Raw genomic sequence first — 16157 nt, 5'->3', positions numbered from 1 at the left:
TTGTCGGGGGACACGTTCAGACCCCCTGCCATTCTGTCACACATAGTCCCTGACACTCAGTTGAAGACCACCAGGTACACTGGGAAAGGGGGCCAGAGGAAGAAAGGTGATGGGCCCACAGGAGACTGAGATGCTGGTTTTTGACATGGACTTTAGGATATTAATCACATCTATTTTATTTTATTTTATTTTATTATTATTTTATGTATTTATTTATTTATTGAGATGGAGTCTTGCTCTGTTGCCCGGGCTGGAGTGCAGTGGCGTGATCTCGGCTCACTGCAAGCTCTACCTCCTGGGTTCACGCCATTCTCCTGCCTTAGCCTCCCAAGTAGTTGGGACTATAGGCACCCGCCACCACGCCTGGCTAATTTTTTTGTATTTTTAGTAGAGACAGCGTTTCACCATGTTAGCCAGGATGGTCTCGATCTCCTGACCTTGTGATCCACCACCTCGAGCTCCCAAAGTGCTGGGGTTACAGGCATGAGCCCCCACGCCCAGTCAATCACAGGTATTTTAAAGAATAGAGATGAGGCCAGGCGCGGTGGCTCAAGCCTGTAATCCCAGCACTTTGGGAGGCCGAGACGGGCGGATCACAAGGTCAGGAGATCGAGACCATCCTGGCGAACACGGTGAAACCCCGTCTCTACTAAAAAAGTACAAAAAAACTACCCGAGCGAGGTTGCAGCGCCTGTAGTCGCAGCTACTCGGGAGGCTGAGCAGGAGAATGGCGTAAATCTGGGAGGCGGAGCTTGCAGTGAGCTGAGATTCGGCCACTGCTCTCCTGCCTGGGTAACAGAGCGAGACTCCGTCTCAAAAAAAAAAAAAAAAAAAAAAAAAAAAAAAAAGCAAAGAATAGAGATGAGATGGATCATTTCATAGACTTGGAATTCATAGAAAATATAATGGAAGTTCTAAGACAGAAAAGCACAATAACTGAAATTTAAAATTCAGCCAGGTGCAGTAGCTTACACCTGTAATCCCAGCACTTTGGGAGGCTGAGGTGAGGAGTTTGAGACCAGCCTGAGCAACATAGCAAGACCTTGTCTCTACTAATTTTTTTTTTTTTTTTAATTAGGCTGGTCGCGGTGGCTCACACCTGCAATCCCAGCACTTTGGGAGGCCGAGGCAGGCAGATCACTTGAGGTCAGGGGTTCAAGACCAGCCTGGCTAACATGGCAAAACCTTATCTCTACTAAAAATAGAAAAATTAGCCAGGCGTGGTGGCGGGTGTCTGTAATCCCAGCTACTCAGGATGCTGAGGCAGGATAATCGCTTGAACCTGGGAGGCACAGGTTGCAGTGAGCTGAGATTGCACCCCTGCACTCCAGCCTGGGCAACAGAGTGAGACTGGGTCTCAAAACCGTAAAGATTTTTCATAATTAGCCGGGGATGGTGGCACATGCGTGGGTCCCAGCTACTTGAGAGACTGAGGAGGGAGGATTGCTAGCATCTAGGAGGTGGAGGCTGCAATGAGCTATGAATGCACCACTGCACTCCAGCCCGGGTGACAGAGCGAGACTCCGTCTCAAAAAATAAAAATAAAAAATCTAGTAGGTGTATTTACCAGCAGATTGGAATCAGCTGAAAAAAGGATTAGTGCTCTAGAAGAAAGGTCAATAGAAAAATAAGTTGTGGGGCTTGGCATGGTAGCTCATGCCTATAATCCCAGCACTTTGGGAGGCCAAGGCAGGCGGATCAGTTGGGCTTAGGAGTTCGAGACCAGCCTGGGCAACGTGGCAAAACCCCATCTCTACAAAAAATACAAAAAATTAGCCAGGCCCAGTGGTGCATGCCTGTGGTCCCAGCTTCTTGGGAGGCTGAGATGGGAAGATCACTTGAGCCTGGGAGGCTGCAGTGAGCTGAGATCGTGTCACTGCACTCCAGCCTGGGTGACAGAGCGAGAGACCCTGTCTCATTTCTTTAAAATAAAAAAAAAATTAAAGAGAAAATACCTTGCAAATACCACCACAACCAGCTCACTTTACATTGTGTGTCCTTTTCCTGGACCCTTAGGGCACCCTCCCTTCTCCTTTCTGTGGCCCCCCAGCCTTGGACAGGGAGGGGGCCCTGCTGAGAAGGCCTTTGTACTTGGGAGAGACCGAGGTGGCTTTGGAATTGGGGAATTGGGGGATTACTTTTCATTGCGACCCTTGTTGGAAACATCAGCACAGTGGAGTCCAGTTGCAGTTCGCCTTGTGGCTTTGTTTAAATCCTCATTGGGAACATGAGTTCTCATTGTCCTCAGGGACTCAGGCTGTGGGTGTGCTAACCTCCCCGGTGAGAAAGTGGCTTTCTAGCCAAACTTCTTTTCGTTTGCATCTCCTCAAAGCAGAGTGCAGGAAGCGGCAGCACTGGGAGCGTGTAGGGAGGGACGGGGGCAGCCAGCGCAGGCTGAGCCAACATGCTGTGATTCAGGCCCATACCTCGTGAAAGGCAGAAGGCGAGTGCTGACCTTCCATAGCAGGCCGGGTTGGGGAAGGGGCGGTCTGCTGCCTGCCGAGCGTGACTGTGCAGCTGTTGCAAGTCTTTGTGATTCTGATGTGTGGTGGTCTGAGAAATTTCCCATCCTGGGTTAATGCTTTCTTTATAATGAACAGAAATTAATTCATGAGGGATGGTGCAACCAGGCTGGGGCGCAGGCCAAGGGCAGTGCACTGGGCTGTGATGACTGCATCCTGCTCAGGTTGTGGGACATGGGGTTAAAACATTGTCATGGCAAAGACACTGGCCTTTTACCTGAGTACAGGATAGTAGCCCTTTGTCCTCTAAGACGCTCTGTCCCTGGGGCCAGCAAACACCTCCCAAGGGAGAGGAGAGAAGGAACCCCAAGTGAAGCCAGCCGAGAGCAGGTAGGCCTTGTAGGGTTGTGGGAGCCACTGCACCCCTGGGAGCTTCCAGTCAGCTCAAGCCCAGTGCCCAGAATGTCCAAGTGCCACCTGGATGCCCTGCAGTGTCCACTGTGCTGGGTTGTCAAGGTTTTTCTCTGGGGGGTCTGCGGGGAGCCTGGAGCCTGGAGCTGCTGGGTAGGAGGTGGGCTTGTGGCTCAGCTGTGTCCAGTGGCTGGCTGTGGAGTACCTCCTCTGCTCCACTAATATTTTCATGGGCAAGAAAGACCACTGCTTTCCTGGCCACCACTTCCTGGAGCTTGTGTTCCTGGAAGTCAGCCATAAATAAGCCGGCCATAAACGAGGGTAAACAGGTACCCGGGTAAACACACTAGAGCAAATGAGCCATACGGGCCAGCAGAGATGAACCTGGGGCCATGGCGGTGTAGGGGTTGAGCGGGGAGAGGATGTCCTCTGAAAAGGTGACATTTAAGCTGAAACTGGAATGACAAGAAGGCCCCAGCTCTGCAGGCAGAGCGGAAGGCTCAGAGCTTAGAATCGCATAGGTCACGGTCAGCATTGGATTTCGTGTTAGGGACAATGAAAAACTGGTGACAGATTTTAAGTAGGGGAATAATGAGATCTAATTACACATTTGCAAGATGTTCTGGGGGCTGTGGGGATGGTTGGGACATGTACCTGGAAGCAGGGCGGCCAAAGGGTGAAGTGGTGACGATGGGTGGTGTGGAGGCTGCAGAATCTGGAGGACGTGCAGACGCAGGGTGTATGGTGGGGGTGGTGCTGGAGGGGGAGCGGGGCCTAGGATGATCTCAGGTATTCTAGCACCTGCATGGTGGTGGGGCCATAGACATGAGCAGGGAAGGCCAGGGAAGTAATCTGGGGCCATTGCGGCTGCAGCAAGTTTATGATGCCTGATGCCCATCAGACCTGTCCGAGGGGAGATGTCCCAGCCACAGCTAAAGTGTGAGACAAAGCCCCTGCTTCAGAGGACAGCAGGGGAGTGTTTCCTGAGCAGGCGTGACCAGACGGTCTTTCTAAGATGGAAACCTGGGCATTGAATGTTTTGTGTGTGGTTTCATTTTTAACATTAACTAATTGTTACCTTTTTTTTGGATGCTGCATCAGATCAAGCAGTATTGCTTAAAAAGCTTTTGATTTGTAGAATTTTAAGAAACTAATAATGGTATTTTTTTGTTTGTTTCTTTTTGAGACAAGGTCTTGCTCTGTCACCCAGGCTCGAGTGCAGTGGTGCGGTCATGGCCCATTACAGCTTTCACCTTCCAGGCTCAAGCAATCCTCCTGCCTCAGCCTCACGAGTAGCTGGGACCACAGATGTGTGCCTCCATGCCTGGCTCACTTTTTAATATTTTGTAGAGACAGGTTCTTGCCACGTTACCGAGACTGGTTTTGAACTCCTAAGCTCAAGCAGTCCTCCCACTGTGGCCTCCGAAAGTGCGGGAGTTAGAGGCGCGAGGCTCTGCATGCAGCCAGAAAATCTCAGCATATTCAAACTCGAGACTAGTATGACGCACCTGCACGTACCCATTACCAGCCTCAGGGCCGGCATTTTGAAGCAAATCCCAGGTACTGTACCACTTCATCTTTCAATCTTTTATTAATAGTATGTGACTCTAAAATATAAGGCCAGGTATCGTAGCTCACACCTGTAATCCCAGCACTTTGGGAAGCCAAGGCAGGAGAATCACTTGAACCCAGGAGTTTGAAACCAGCCTGGGCAACATAGTGAGATCCCCACCCCATCTCTACAAAAAAAAAAATTTTTTTCCTTTTTTTTTTTTTTAAAAAAATTAGTCAGGTGTGGCCGGGTGTGGTGGCTCACACTTGTAATCCTAGCACTTTGAGAAGCTGAGGCAGGCAGATCACTTGAGGCCAGGAGTTCAGGACCACCCTGGCCAACATGGTGAAACCTTGTCTCTACTGAAAATACAAAAATTAGCCAGGCATGGTGGCACACATCCATAATCTCAGCTACTAGGGAGGCTAAGGCAGGAGAATTGCTCAAACTTGGGAGGCCGGAGGTTGCAGTGAGCCAAGATGGCACCACTGTACTCCAGCATGGGCAATAGAGCAAGAACCTGTCTCAAAAGAAACAAAACAAAACCAGGTGTGGTGGCACATGCCAGGAGGCTCAGGCAGGAGGATCCCTTCAGCCCAGGCTGCAGTGCACTACGATCGTGCCTGTGAAAAGCCACTGGAAAGGCCGGGCGCGGTGGCTCACGCCTGTAATCCCAGCACTTTGGGAGGCCAACACGGGCAGATCACGAGGTCAGGAGATTGAGACCATCCTGGCTAACACGGTGAAACCCCATCTCTACTAAAAATACAAAAAATTAGCCGGGCGTGGTGGCGGGCGCCTATAGTCCCAGCTACTCGGGAGACTGAGGCAGGAGAATGGTGTGAACGAACCCCAGAGGCAGGCTACAGTGCAGAGCCGAGATTGCACCACTGCACTCCAGCCTGGGGGACAGAGCAAGACTCCGTCTCAAAAAAAGAAAAAAGAAAAGCCACTGCATCCCAGCCTAGACAATGTAGTGAGACCCTGTTCCTAAAATAATTTATTTAAAAACAAAACATAAACACCAATAAGAGCCATTACAAACTTAAGAGTTTACTATTAATACTTCCCAGTTACGGGCCAGTGTTCTGCTTTCCCTGATTGCCTCTTACATGATTTGTTACACAAATAACTGTTTGCATGAATAAAAGATTGGATGTTTTATAGGATCTAAGGTCCATACATTTATTGATATATCTCAAGTTTTATTATCATTTATCATCCATCTCAAAATGTGAACTTTTTTTAATCTGAGTTCTGCCTCTCTTTCTTTTCATTTTGAAATCTATGAGGAGCCTGTCCTTTGCCATCTACGATTTCCCAGTCTGAGTCGTACTGTGTCCCCATGGTGCTGTTGAACATGAGCCTCTGTCCTTGTATTTGCTTTAAGTTGTCATTTAGATCTAGAGGTTTGATCAGATTCAAGATTGTTTTGGCAAGAACTCAGCTAAGTGCTGCTGTGTGTGGTATTGGATTAGAAGGGACAGAGGCTGTCTTTTGTGATGTTAGCAGCCACTACATCAGGGCTAAGGTTAGGGACTGCAAAATGGTGACTTTCAAGTCTAGCATTCCTTCTTCATGTATTAGCTGGAATCCACCTATCTAAAGAGAGCCTTCTTGAACTATGGGTTACTGGGCAGTCCTCTTTCATGGGAAAGGCAGAATACCGCCTTGATCCTTTGACTTTGCCTTTTTGCAGAATAAGAAGTTGACTTCCTAGCGTCCCCCTAAGGTGGCTTTATGCCACCATGAACTTATGTATTGAAACACGGTGGTATGTTTAATCCTTTGCAATTATTCTTTTCAGTAGCAATTTGTAGAACTGAGAATTTCTTTGTGACAGAATGTTGAAGCAGTGGTGAATGATGAAGGCTAGGAAAGAAGTTATATTCGGTAAAGTAGGAAATCTAACTCCGGCATACCCATTAGGTCAGATCAGAGCTTCACACTTTCTCAGTTCAGAGCACTCTTGATTAAGGTTCAGTAATTATTTTAATAGTCGGCCAAAAGAAATCCCTGACAGTGGTGCCAGATAGGAGACAGGTTGTGATTTTTATCTTGTGGCCTGGGTAGTGTCCTGGGACTCTCTGCCACATCTGAGTACAGTGTTGTGGGATAAAGAATCTCTCAGGGCAAGGAGCTTCTTAAGTTAAATCAGTAGAAATGTAGGCATGATATGGGCCTTCAAGTGTGTGAGAAACTATATCATTGTATATCTCAGTGTGTTTTCCCCAACTTCCAGTTGATAAGAAAAAATTCTTCAATAGTTTTCGTATGTGGGAGCTAAGGTGGCCTTGTAAAATTTCAAGTCATCCTTAAATAAAACGACCCACCTGAGAACTTGCTACTGTTAAGTGGTAAAATCAACTGGAGTTGGTTCCTACAAGTTGTGTTTATTCTAGTTTTGTTTGTAAGTAGGTCGTGTGAGTTAATTCATTTATATTTACTATATGTCTTTTAAATTATAACATATTTGTTATTATGTATGTCCTTTTAGATTTTATCTGCAGCTCATACTTTGCAATCATCACCCAGTAGTGTCTTATTCTAGCATCGTGTAAATCCGAGCATCATCTGGTGGACTCTTAAACTTCAGTAGAAACCATGAGTTATTCATACATTTTCCATTCAGATATCAATATCAGAAGGAAACGTAAATGAATATTCTAAATAAGGCTAATTTGTATTAATCTGCCTTTATGTTTGGGGGAAAAAAGCTGAGACATTGTATGAAAGATGATGCAGGATATACGCTGATCTTTTGGCCCCATTGAGCTATTCGAACATTGTCCTGTTCTATTGTCAGTTTTCTTCATCATTTATTATATGGTCAATTTTTGAATTCCTGTAATATGAGACCCTTTTCTAGCTTTTAACTTATTGTGACCTAAAGTTAGTAAGTCCAGATTATATGGTCATTTAAAAAAAAAAAAGAAAAATCCCTCACAGTTCCGTTTATTAAATAAGTAAACCCCACTAATAAGTATTTGTGTCCTGGCTTATAGTGGATGTCTAGAAAAGTAATACATAAGGAAAAATGTTCATCGTATTTGTTTAGTCATGGGATGTGTGTGCCTGTCGAGCACCTCTTCAACTTGGAATCTGATAGAACACCGCCACCCTCATTGCCTCGTTTTTCATCGACCTTCACAGTAATTGCTTGTTCAGTAACTGCCACAACCCAGCATGGCAGAGAGAGGGAAGACACCCTTACAAAGCAAGGTAATGTTAACGTTGAGACCATGAACGGCCCTGAGCAGAGCAGAGCATCACTGCTTCCTTCAACATTAAGGAGGATCTTATGGTGCCCTGTGAGTTCACGGGGGTGCCTCCGTGTAGACTGGAAACCACAGCTCTGCGTCCTTCCCTCTTTCGCTCTTGATCGGTAGAAAGGTACCCTCCCTGGCCTGCACGTCGCCGGGTCACACAGCACCGGCTGTGGTTGCACAAAGCCACCGCCACCGGTATTCCTTTGAGGCCATTTGTTTCCAGCCATGGTGCCTGTAGGATTTTTTCCTTTATCCTGTAATTTCAGCCAAATCAGAGCATGTGACCTGGCTTAGATGTCAAGATAACTGTTGTTATGTGCTCTTTTCCTTTCCTGTGTCTGGGACAGGTTTAATTTAACCTGAGAAGGCTGCAGATCCTCGGGGTTGATGTGAAAACAGCTCATCCTGATCTGAGAAGGCGGTCAGCTTTTCTCGTTGTCGCCCTTGGCTGACAGCACCCATTCCCTGTGGATGTGAAAATCCCAGAGACGCTGGGCTTTCTCCTTGGGCATTCCCCAGGCCTGTCTCCAGAGTGGGGCCCAGCATGGGAAGAGTGTACCCCACTCACTCCCGATGTGGGGCTTGGACCTGCAGCTCGACAGCGCCCATGGAATGTGGGTAGAAGCGACAGCAGCCGGGTCTACCTCAGCCTTAGGGCGGCGCGTGTCCTGCATGTGCTCTGGGAGCCTCCACCTTCCATGCTGTGGGAAGAGGGTGCCCAGGGAGCTGCAGTCCCTCCAGCTCAGTCCCAGGACGAGGCCCAGGCAGCAGAGCCATCCCAGCTGAGCTGCCAGCGTGAGAGAAATGCGTGTGTACACACTGAGTGTTCAGGTGGCTGTTACATGGCAGCATTGAGTGACACAGACAGAAAAGAGATCCACAAGGGAGAAGTGAGAGTGCTGGAGACTCCACAGGCCACAGGCCACAGGGGCAGGATGGCTTCTGAGGAGGTGACATGATTCTTCTGGGAATAACGTCACTCCATCTGACAGAGGAAGACATGGAGGGTCCAGATGGTTGAAGGCCCAGCAGTGATCCCAGACAGGCCCCACGTCAGACCAGGCTCCTCCAGGGCTGTGCTGCTGTCACCAAAGCCCATCCTGAGGGCAGCCACATGGCAGGCAGTGCTCGCCATTTGTACAGCGAGGCCCAAGTTCCAGCCTGCCTTCTGGCAGGTAGAGGAAGTAGGGGCACTGCCTGGGAGCACCTGAAAGCAGATGGGGCAGCATTTGGTCAAGAGCCAGGAGGGGATGACAGACCAGAGGGGAACCCTTGTCCCATGTGCTGAGTGCATGTGGGGGGCTGGGCACTTGCTCTGTGAGCTATAATTGGTGTCCCTGTGCCCCCCTGGAAGCTGCACCAGGCAGCTTCTTGGTGGAGGACAGTGGCCGCCCTCTAGCCTTACTCCCTTCCCCGTGATGGGTCGCTGTGAGATGTGTGTCCAGGAAAGGCAAACACCAAAGGCAGAGGACTAATTCCTACACCAAATCCTCTGGTGGCCTTGCTTGGGGACTGGATTTTGACAGCTGGAGGCTGTCCTAGACTCAGAGATTGAAAACAGGGAAGAACCATCGCTGAAACCTTTGGAAAAGCCTGCAACGGGGCCTCTGGCAGCCTGAGGAGTGGCGGTGTTTCCATCTGGTAGATGCCGTCTCAATAGGAGGGACAGATGAGTGCACTGGCGCTGCCAGCCAGAGGTGTCTGTCGGCGTGTCTTTATGGAATGGGGCGCCAGTCTTGGTGAGGGTGGTTTACTTTCCTATTTCTAGTCCCCACTGGGCCCACCTTCTGCTTCATGGCCAGCTGGCCAGACCTAGCACTTTCCTGACCTTTGACCTTGGCCCCTGCTGACTCTGGCCCTTGAGGCTTCCTGCAGACCCCATTTGTATTCATTTCCTGCAGTTCTCATACCTGAATCTCGCCTGGACTTCTGCCAAGCCCTCCAGGCCCTCCTCCCCCAGGAAGACCACAGATACTATGTGCAGGGCTGTCCTTGGAGGGCCAGCACACCCCTTCCAAGCGGGCAAGACCCAGGGGTGGCTCAAAAGATAGCTGTGCCCTCGCCCTGGAACCTCTGAATGTTGATTTTTGTAGCAAAAAAGGATGCAGATGTGAGTAAAGGCTGGTGAGATAAGGACATCATCCCTGCTCTCTGGGAGGACCCCAAATGCAGGCACACACATCAGAAGACAAGGCAGCAACTGGGGTGATGCAGCCACAGCCAAGGAAGGCCAAGGATTGCTGGCAGCCTGCAGAAACTGGAGGGCAAGGAGCGTCCCCGCAGGGCCCCCAGGAGGAGCAGGGTCCTGCTGACACCCTGACTGCAGACGTCCAGTCTCCAGAACTGTGAGAGGATCCATTTCTATTATTTTAAGCAACCAAACTTGTGGTAGTTACAGCAGCCTCAGGAGATAAATACAAATGGAAAATCAAAAAGATTCCAAGAAATGAGTGGACCTGGCCGGGTGCAGTGGCTCACACTTGTAATCCCAGCATTTGCGGGAAGATTGCTTGAGCTCAGGAGTTGAAGACCTTGTCTCTACGAGAAACTTTAAAAAATAGGCTGGGTGCTGTAATCCCAGCACTTTGGGAGGCCGAGGCAGGCAGATCACAAGGTCATGAGTTTGAGGCCAGTGTGACCAATATGGTGAAACCCCCGTCTCTACTAAAAATTCAAAAATTAGCCAGGTGTGGTGGTGTGTGCCTGTAATCCCAGCTACCCAGGAGATTGAGGTAGGAGAATCGCTTGAACCCGGGAGGCAGAGGTTGCAGTGAGCCAGATAGCGTCACCGTACTCCAGCCTGGGCAACACTTCACTTCAAAACTCTGCCTAAAAAAAAAAAAAAAAAAACAAAAAACAAAAAACCCAATAGCTGGGCTTGGTGGCATGCACCTATAGTCCCAGCTACGTGGGAGGATTGCTTGAAGCCAGGAATTCAAGACCAGTCTGGACAACACAGCAAGACTCTACCAAAAAAATTTAAAAATTAGCCAGGCACAGTGGCACACCCATAGTCTTAGCTACTCAGGAGGCTGAGGAGGGAGGATTATCTGAGCCCTGGAGGTCAAGGCTATAATGAGCCATGATTGTGCCACTGCACTCCAGCCTTGGCAACACAGTGCAAGACCCTGTCTCAAAAACAACAAAAACCCAAAACAAAAACAAGAAATGACTAGACCTGAGGCCTGGCCTTTAGCTGCTGCCCTGCCCTTGTGATCTGGTCACTCAGGATCCCCTGGGCCCAAACACACAGCCTATTGTCCACTTCAAGAAGGCTCCCCACTGCCTGGCTGGCAATTGGGGTGGGCCTTGCAGCCCCCACCTGTCCTAGCCCCATGGCGCTGGTGCTGCAGGCGCCCGCCGCTGCTTGTTCCAAGCTCCTCAGCCTCCTGCAGGGTTGCCTGCACCTGATGGCGATGAATCCGGAAGGCAGGCGTGTCCTGGGCCACAGAGCAGTCATGGCTGTTCAGCCACCAGGGGGCTCCATTTGCAACCTTGGATGTGGCTTTGGCCTCTTAGTCCAAGGTGTCCTTGGGGGCCCCCAGACAAGAGACAGGGAGACTGGAGCCCAGCCCCACCCTCCTGCACATACCTGGCCCATCCCTGCCCTATCCTGGAAAATGGGGGCCACTGCACGTGCAAGGGACACAGGACAGGAACCTTTGGCCTTGTTATCAGATATTTTAAAACCAAGTACAAACATGATTATCAGATGCAGTTTTTATAGCAGCAGGAAACCTGTGCTTGCAGAAATAAACACATGCCAGCAACCCACCTATGCGGAAAGCCACACAGAGCCCTTGTTTTCTGCACCCTCAGGTGACATTTGCCCCAGGGAAGGTCACAGCTGCCTGAACCTTTAAAACTCCCGGACACACACTGCCTGTGCAGGATCTGGAACCCAGCAGCACTGCCAGGGCCTTGAAGTGCTGCTTCAGAGACCTCTCTTCATAAACTACTTTTTTTCTTAAAGCAGCAAAAGGAGAAAATTGACATCAAAGGATATTCCAGATTCTTGATAGCCTTCTCATCATCTCCGAGGACAGCCCCATCATCTCAGGTGAGCACCAGGTGGAGAGCCTCCGGGTGACTGGCCAGTTCGGAGCAGGGAGGGAGGCTTAGCGTCTTGTCCTCCAGCGGAGAGTGAGGAGGAGGCTCCAGCGTCCCTCCCGGGCGGGTTTTCTGGTGGATGCGAGAGTGACTCGGGGTCCTCCACGTGGTGCCAGCTGTTTGGGTTTCTGGACGTTGTAGGAAAGGCTTGCGGGGGTTTCCCCTGCCCACGTCCCCCGACCTTCAGCTGCACCAGCCCCTGCCAGCTGGGCCCCTGGAGGCTGGAGTGCTGTGGCAGGGATGACGTCTCACTTCTGTTATGTCTCTGCGCCCTGTGCTCTCCCAGGATGAGGGGCATGAGGCTGCTGGGGGCTCTGCTGGCACTGTTGGCCCTACTGCAGGGGGCCGTGTCCCTGAAGATCGCAGCCTTCAACATCCAGACATTTGGAGAGACCAAGATGTCCAATGCCACCCTCGTCAGCTACATTGTGCAGGTGAGGCCAGGGCGGCCTCTCCCCAGAAGCAGAGGGGCTCTGGAGTCTGGGGCTGGTGGGCGGTGCCAGCCCTGTGGGGCCACAGTGTGTCTGGTGTGGGGTACTGAGCGCCTCTGCCCCCAGCCCGGCGGAACAGGCTCTTAGCTGCGGACCAAGGTCCTCGTCCCTGCTGTGCTGTCCCTGGCTGGCAGCAGGAGTCCAGGCAGAAACATGAGGCTGCAGCTAAACCGAGCAATGCCACAAGCATCAACTGTGGCTCCCTTTGTGGCAGTGTGGGGTCCCTAGGTGGCACCAGCCCTGCTCAGCACCACTGTGGCCCTGCCCCCAGATCCTGAGCCGCTACGACATCGCCCTGGTCCAGGAGGTCAGAGACAGCCACCTGACTGCCGTGGGGAAGCTGCTGGACAACCTCAATCAGTGGGTGACAGTGGCAGGGTCCTAGGGAGGTGACATCTCGTCCAGGGCACAGTCTCACTTCACTTGGGCCCCAAGGGTGGGGACCTGGGCACAGCCTTGCTGTTGGCAGCCAGAGGTGTCCCCTAAGCCCCCTGCCCACTGGGACCTTTTGTTTCCTCAATCCAGGGATGCACCAGACACCTATCACTATGTGGTCAGTGAACCACTGGGACGGAACAGCTATAAGGAGCGCTACCTGTTCGTGTACAGGTGGGTGGTCCAGAAAGCCAGGAAGCTCCTCCTTCACCTGGGAGGGCCCCAGCAGAGCAGGGAAGGAGTTTGTCCTATGGGGCAAGAACCTGAGGCTGCAGGGCAGGTCCAGGGTGGAGTCAAAACACCCTCCTGAGATCCCGGACCCATGGGGTGAGCAGGTGGCGGCCTGCCTGCCCGCCCTCCTGTCTGTGACGCAATGCCTGCCTCCTGGGAAGCAGGAGTGGGGCAGCTTCCAGCCTGGGGTCACCTCCTCCTGCCCGGCCTTCCCGCAGGCCTGACCAGGTGTCTGTGGTGGACAGCTACTACTACGATGACGGCTGCGAGCCCTGTGGGAACGACACCTTCAGCCGAGAGCCAGCCATCGTCAGGTTCTCCTGCCCATTCACAGGTGGGTGCTGCCACACTGGGTGCTGCCTGGGCCAGGGTGGGGCACAGCTTGGTGCTTACAGCCTCCACCCCCTCCTAGGGAACCTGGAATGCCTGTGTCACACACTGCCCTCCCAGTCCCTGGGGCTTGGGTTTTCCACTCATTTGGAACATGACCCCCCAGGGGGACTGTCAGGATTCACAGTTCCAACTGACATGGTGACTGAACCTGCCCCCAGGGAGTGGCCGCTGCACAGAGGTCAGGGAGTTTGCCATTGTCCCCCTGCATGCGGCCCCGGAGGACGCAGTAGCTGAGATCGATGCTCTCTATGATGTCTACCTGGATGTCCAAGAGAAATGGGGCTTGGAGGTGAGACCCTCCCGGGGCAGTGGGCACCAGCGGCCTCCGCTTGTCCCTGGGCCCACAGGCAACGTTTCCTGGTAGGACGTCATGTTGATGGGCGACTTCAATGCGGGCTGCAGCTATGTGAGACCCTCCCAGTGGTCATCCATCCGCCTGCGGACGAGCCCCACCTTCCAGTGGCTGATCCCTGACACCGCTGACACCACAGCTACATCGACGCACTGCGCCTACGACAGGTGAGCAGGGTATCGCGCTTAGGGCAAAGAGCAGCCGTGACTGATACGTCCGGCTTCAGAAATCTCGAGGCCTTTGGACGCTCACCCAACTGAACTTCAGTTGATCTACTCAGGAAACGGAATAACAAGAGCCACGATTTTTAGTTTTTTAGGAAAAGCACGTTTGGGGATAAGAGGAGAGGCAGACACATGAGGCTGTCACGTGGTTTCCACTCTGAGGGGCACAGGCCAGGGTGTGCAGTTTTGGGCGCCCACAGACCTGCACTGTCAGGTCCCAGGGCTCTTAGTTTAGTTCCTGTGAGCCCTGAGCCAGGCCCATGGGTGACAGGGGAACCTGCTGTCTCTTCCCAACACCCATCAGGATCGTGGTTGCAGGGACGCTGCTCCAGGACGCCGTTGTTCCCGACTCGGCTCTTCCCTTTAACTTCCAGGCTGCCTATGGCCTGAGTGACCAACTGGTACGTGTCCTCCCTTGCACAGTCACATGGGGATGGGACACAGGAACTTAGGGTCAGCCCAGACCCTGTGCCCACTTGCCTGCAGGCCCAAGCCATCAGTGACCACTATCCAGTGGAGGTGATGCTGAAGTGAGCAGCCTTCCCCACGCCAGCTGAACTACAGGAAGAGAGGACCCATCCTGCCGCAGGAGCCAGACAAACAGCCCAACACTCAGGTTAAGAAATACCTTTTAATTTAGGTAAATAAAGCTCAAGGCGGCGGGGCTGTCATCTGTGGTGTCAGTCCTTCTGGCCCCCGGCTGTCAGTGTCGCTCCAGGGCCTTGACAAGCAGCTCATTCAAGCGGCCCACCATGGCCCTAGGGTCGTCAACAAGCCCAGCGGCAATCATGGCGTTCTCGTATATCTGAAAGGCAAGAGAAGAAACCCATTATGAGGGCCGTGGGGCATCTTTTCATTTTTTTTTTTTTTTTTTTTGAGACAGTCTCACTGTTGCCCAGGCGGGAGTGCAGAGGCACAATCTTGGCTCACTGCAACCTCAAGTGATCCACCCGCTTCCCAAAGTGCTGGGATTACAGGCGTGAGCCACCACACCTGGCCATTTTTCCCTTTTTAAAGCAGAATTTGGCTGGGCATGGTGGCTCACGAGGTCAGGAGACAACGTGGTGAAACCCCGTCTCTACTAAAATACAACAATTAGCCAGGCATGGTGGCATGCACCTATAATCCCAGCTACTTGGGAGGCTGAGGCAGGGGAATTGCTTGAACCCGGGAGGTGGAGATTGTAGTGAGCCAAGATCGTGCCACTGCACTCCAGCCTGGCAACAGAGCGAGACTCCATTTCAAAAAAAAAAAAAAAAAAAAAGGCAGGATTTTGGAGGAAACTGCTGTTCCAGCCTGAAGGTAGGCTCTCAGGGCTGGTAGCCCGGATCTGTGCAGTCATCCTGAGCTGCTGCACTCACCTGATCCACCAGCAGCTGGGCCAGGCCAGGCTCGCTTGCCCGCAGCTGATTCAGCTTCTTGATGAGCACATGCCTGCAACACAGAACCCACCAGAAAAAGCAGCTCAGGACCACGTGCTGCAACCCTCCCTTCATGTTTTGGGATTATCAGAATATTTAGTTTTTTAAAGGTATATAGATGATATGATTATATACCAGAAAACCCAAGCGAAGCAGGAGTGTCAGTATTAGAAAATGCTGTAAGGTAGCCAAGTTCCAAGATCAAAATACACTAAAGGGACAAAAGGAGCTTATGTGAAGACATGCCTTGGTTCCCAGATAAATAATAGAAGGGAGGAAGTCCCACATGTTGAAACATATTATAGGGCTCTAGTAAATAAAACAGTTTAGCTCTGGAAAGGGGGAAGGCGAACAACTCCATGTAACGAGGGTGGACACTGGCCTGATGAGGACAGTATTTCACAGAAGAGGGAGGAGACAGATCACTCCGTCCGGCAGCACTGGGATAACTGGGAGCCATGCAGAAAACCATTTAGACCAGAGTAAATTCCAGAGGGATCAAAGATGAAAAGCACAATTCTAGGGAAGAAATGCTTCATAATCTCAGAAGGGGAAACCCAAAAGCCAAAAAAGCATCATGTAGTATTTAACATGAAAATTACAATTTTTCACTTAGGAGAAGTCTGATAAAACCGAGGGCTCCGGGGAACTGTACATTTGTACAACCTCTCCAGAGGACAACTGAACTCAGGAAAACCACATGTGGATGTGCTGAGACTCAGCTATTCCACTTCCTAACTGTAGCCCTTTAAATACTTCTTTTTTTAGATGGACTCTCACTCCTTCACCCAGGCTAGAGTGAAATT

General features: G+C 51.2%; 2 protein-coding genes across 6 annotated transcripts in view; one reads left to right on the top strand and one right to left on the bottom strand.

The window, feature by feature from the left end:
- The window catches only part of DNASE1 (deoxyribonuclease 1), a 40804-nt gene extending 26203 nt beyond the window's left edge, over positions 1-14601 (top strand). For 2 of the 5 annotated variants that reach the window (XM_050774497.1, XM_050774495.1), the window contains exons 2-10: positions 11514-11754; positions 12091-12238; positions 12567-12655; positions 12821-12904; positions 13180-13295; positions 13513-13643; positions 13719-13873; positions 14235-14331; positions 14417-14601. In XM_050774497.1, the coding sequence (XP_050630454.1) occupies positions 12092-12238; positions 12567-12655; positions 12821-12904; positions 13180-13295; positions 13513-13643; positions 13719-13873; positions 14235-14331; positions 14417-14464 (867 nt within the window). In that variant the 5' untranslated portion in view covers positions 11514-11754; position 12091 and the 3' untranslated portion in view covers positions 14465-14601. Of the gene's footprint in view, positions 1-9866; positions 10040-11513; positions 11755-12090; positions 12239-12566; positions 12656-12820; positions 12905-13179; positions 13296-13512; positions 13644-13718; positions 13874-14234; positions 14332-14416 lie in introns of all 5 variants that reach the window. The other 3 variants (XM_050774496.1, XM_050774494.1, XM_050774498.1) reach the window with 3 other exon arrangements.
- The window catches only part of TRAP1 (TNF receptor associated protein 1), a 427467-nt gene continuing 425855 nt past the window's right edge, over positions 14546-16157 (bottom strand). The window contains exons 18-19 of the mRNA XM_050774272.1: positions 15292-15364; positions 14546-14735 (exon numbers count right to left, since the gene is read on the bottom strand). Coding sequence (XP_050630229.1) covers positions 14634-14735; positions 15292-15364 — 175 coding nt within the window. The 3' untranslated portion in view covers positions 14546-14633. The remainder of the gene's footprint in view (positions 14736-15291; positions 15365-16157) is intronic.

This window comes from Macaca thibetana, chromosome 20, assembly GCF_024542745.1.
Source record: "Macaca thibetana thibetana isolate TM-01 chromosome 20, ASM2454274v1, whole genome shotgun sequence".
NCBI lineage: Eukaryota > Metazoa > Chordata > Mammalia > Primates > Cercopithecidae > Macaca > Macaca thibetana.
Note: the sequence above shows the minus strand (reverse complement) of the source record. Positions and strands in the feature narration are given on the sequence as shown.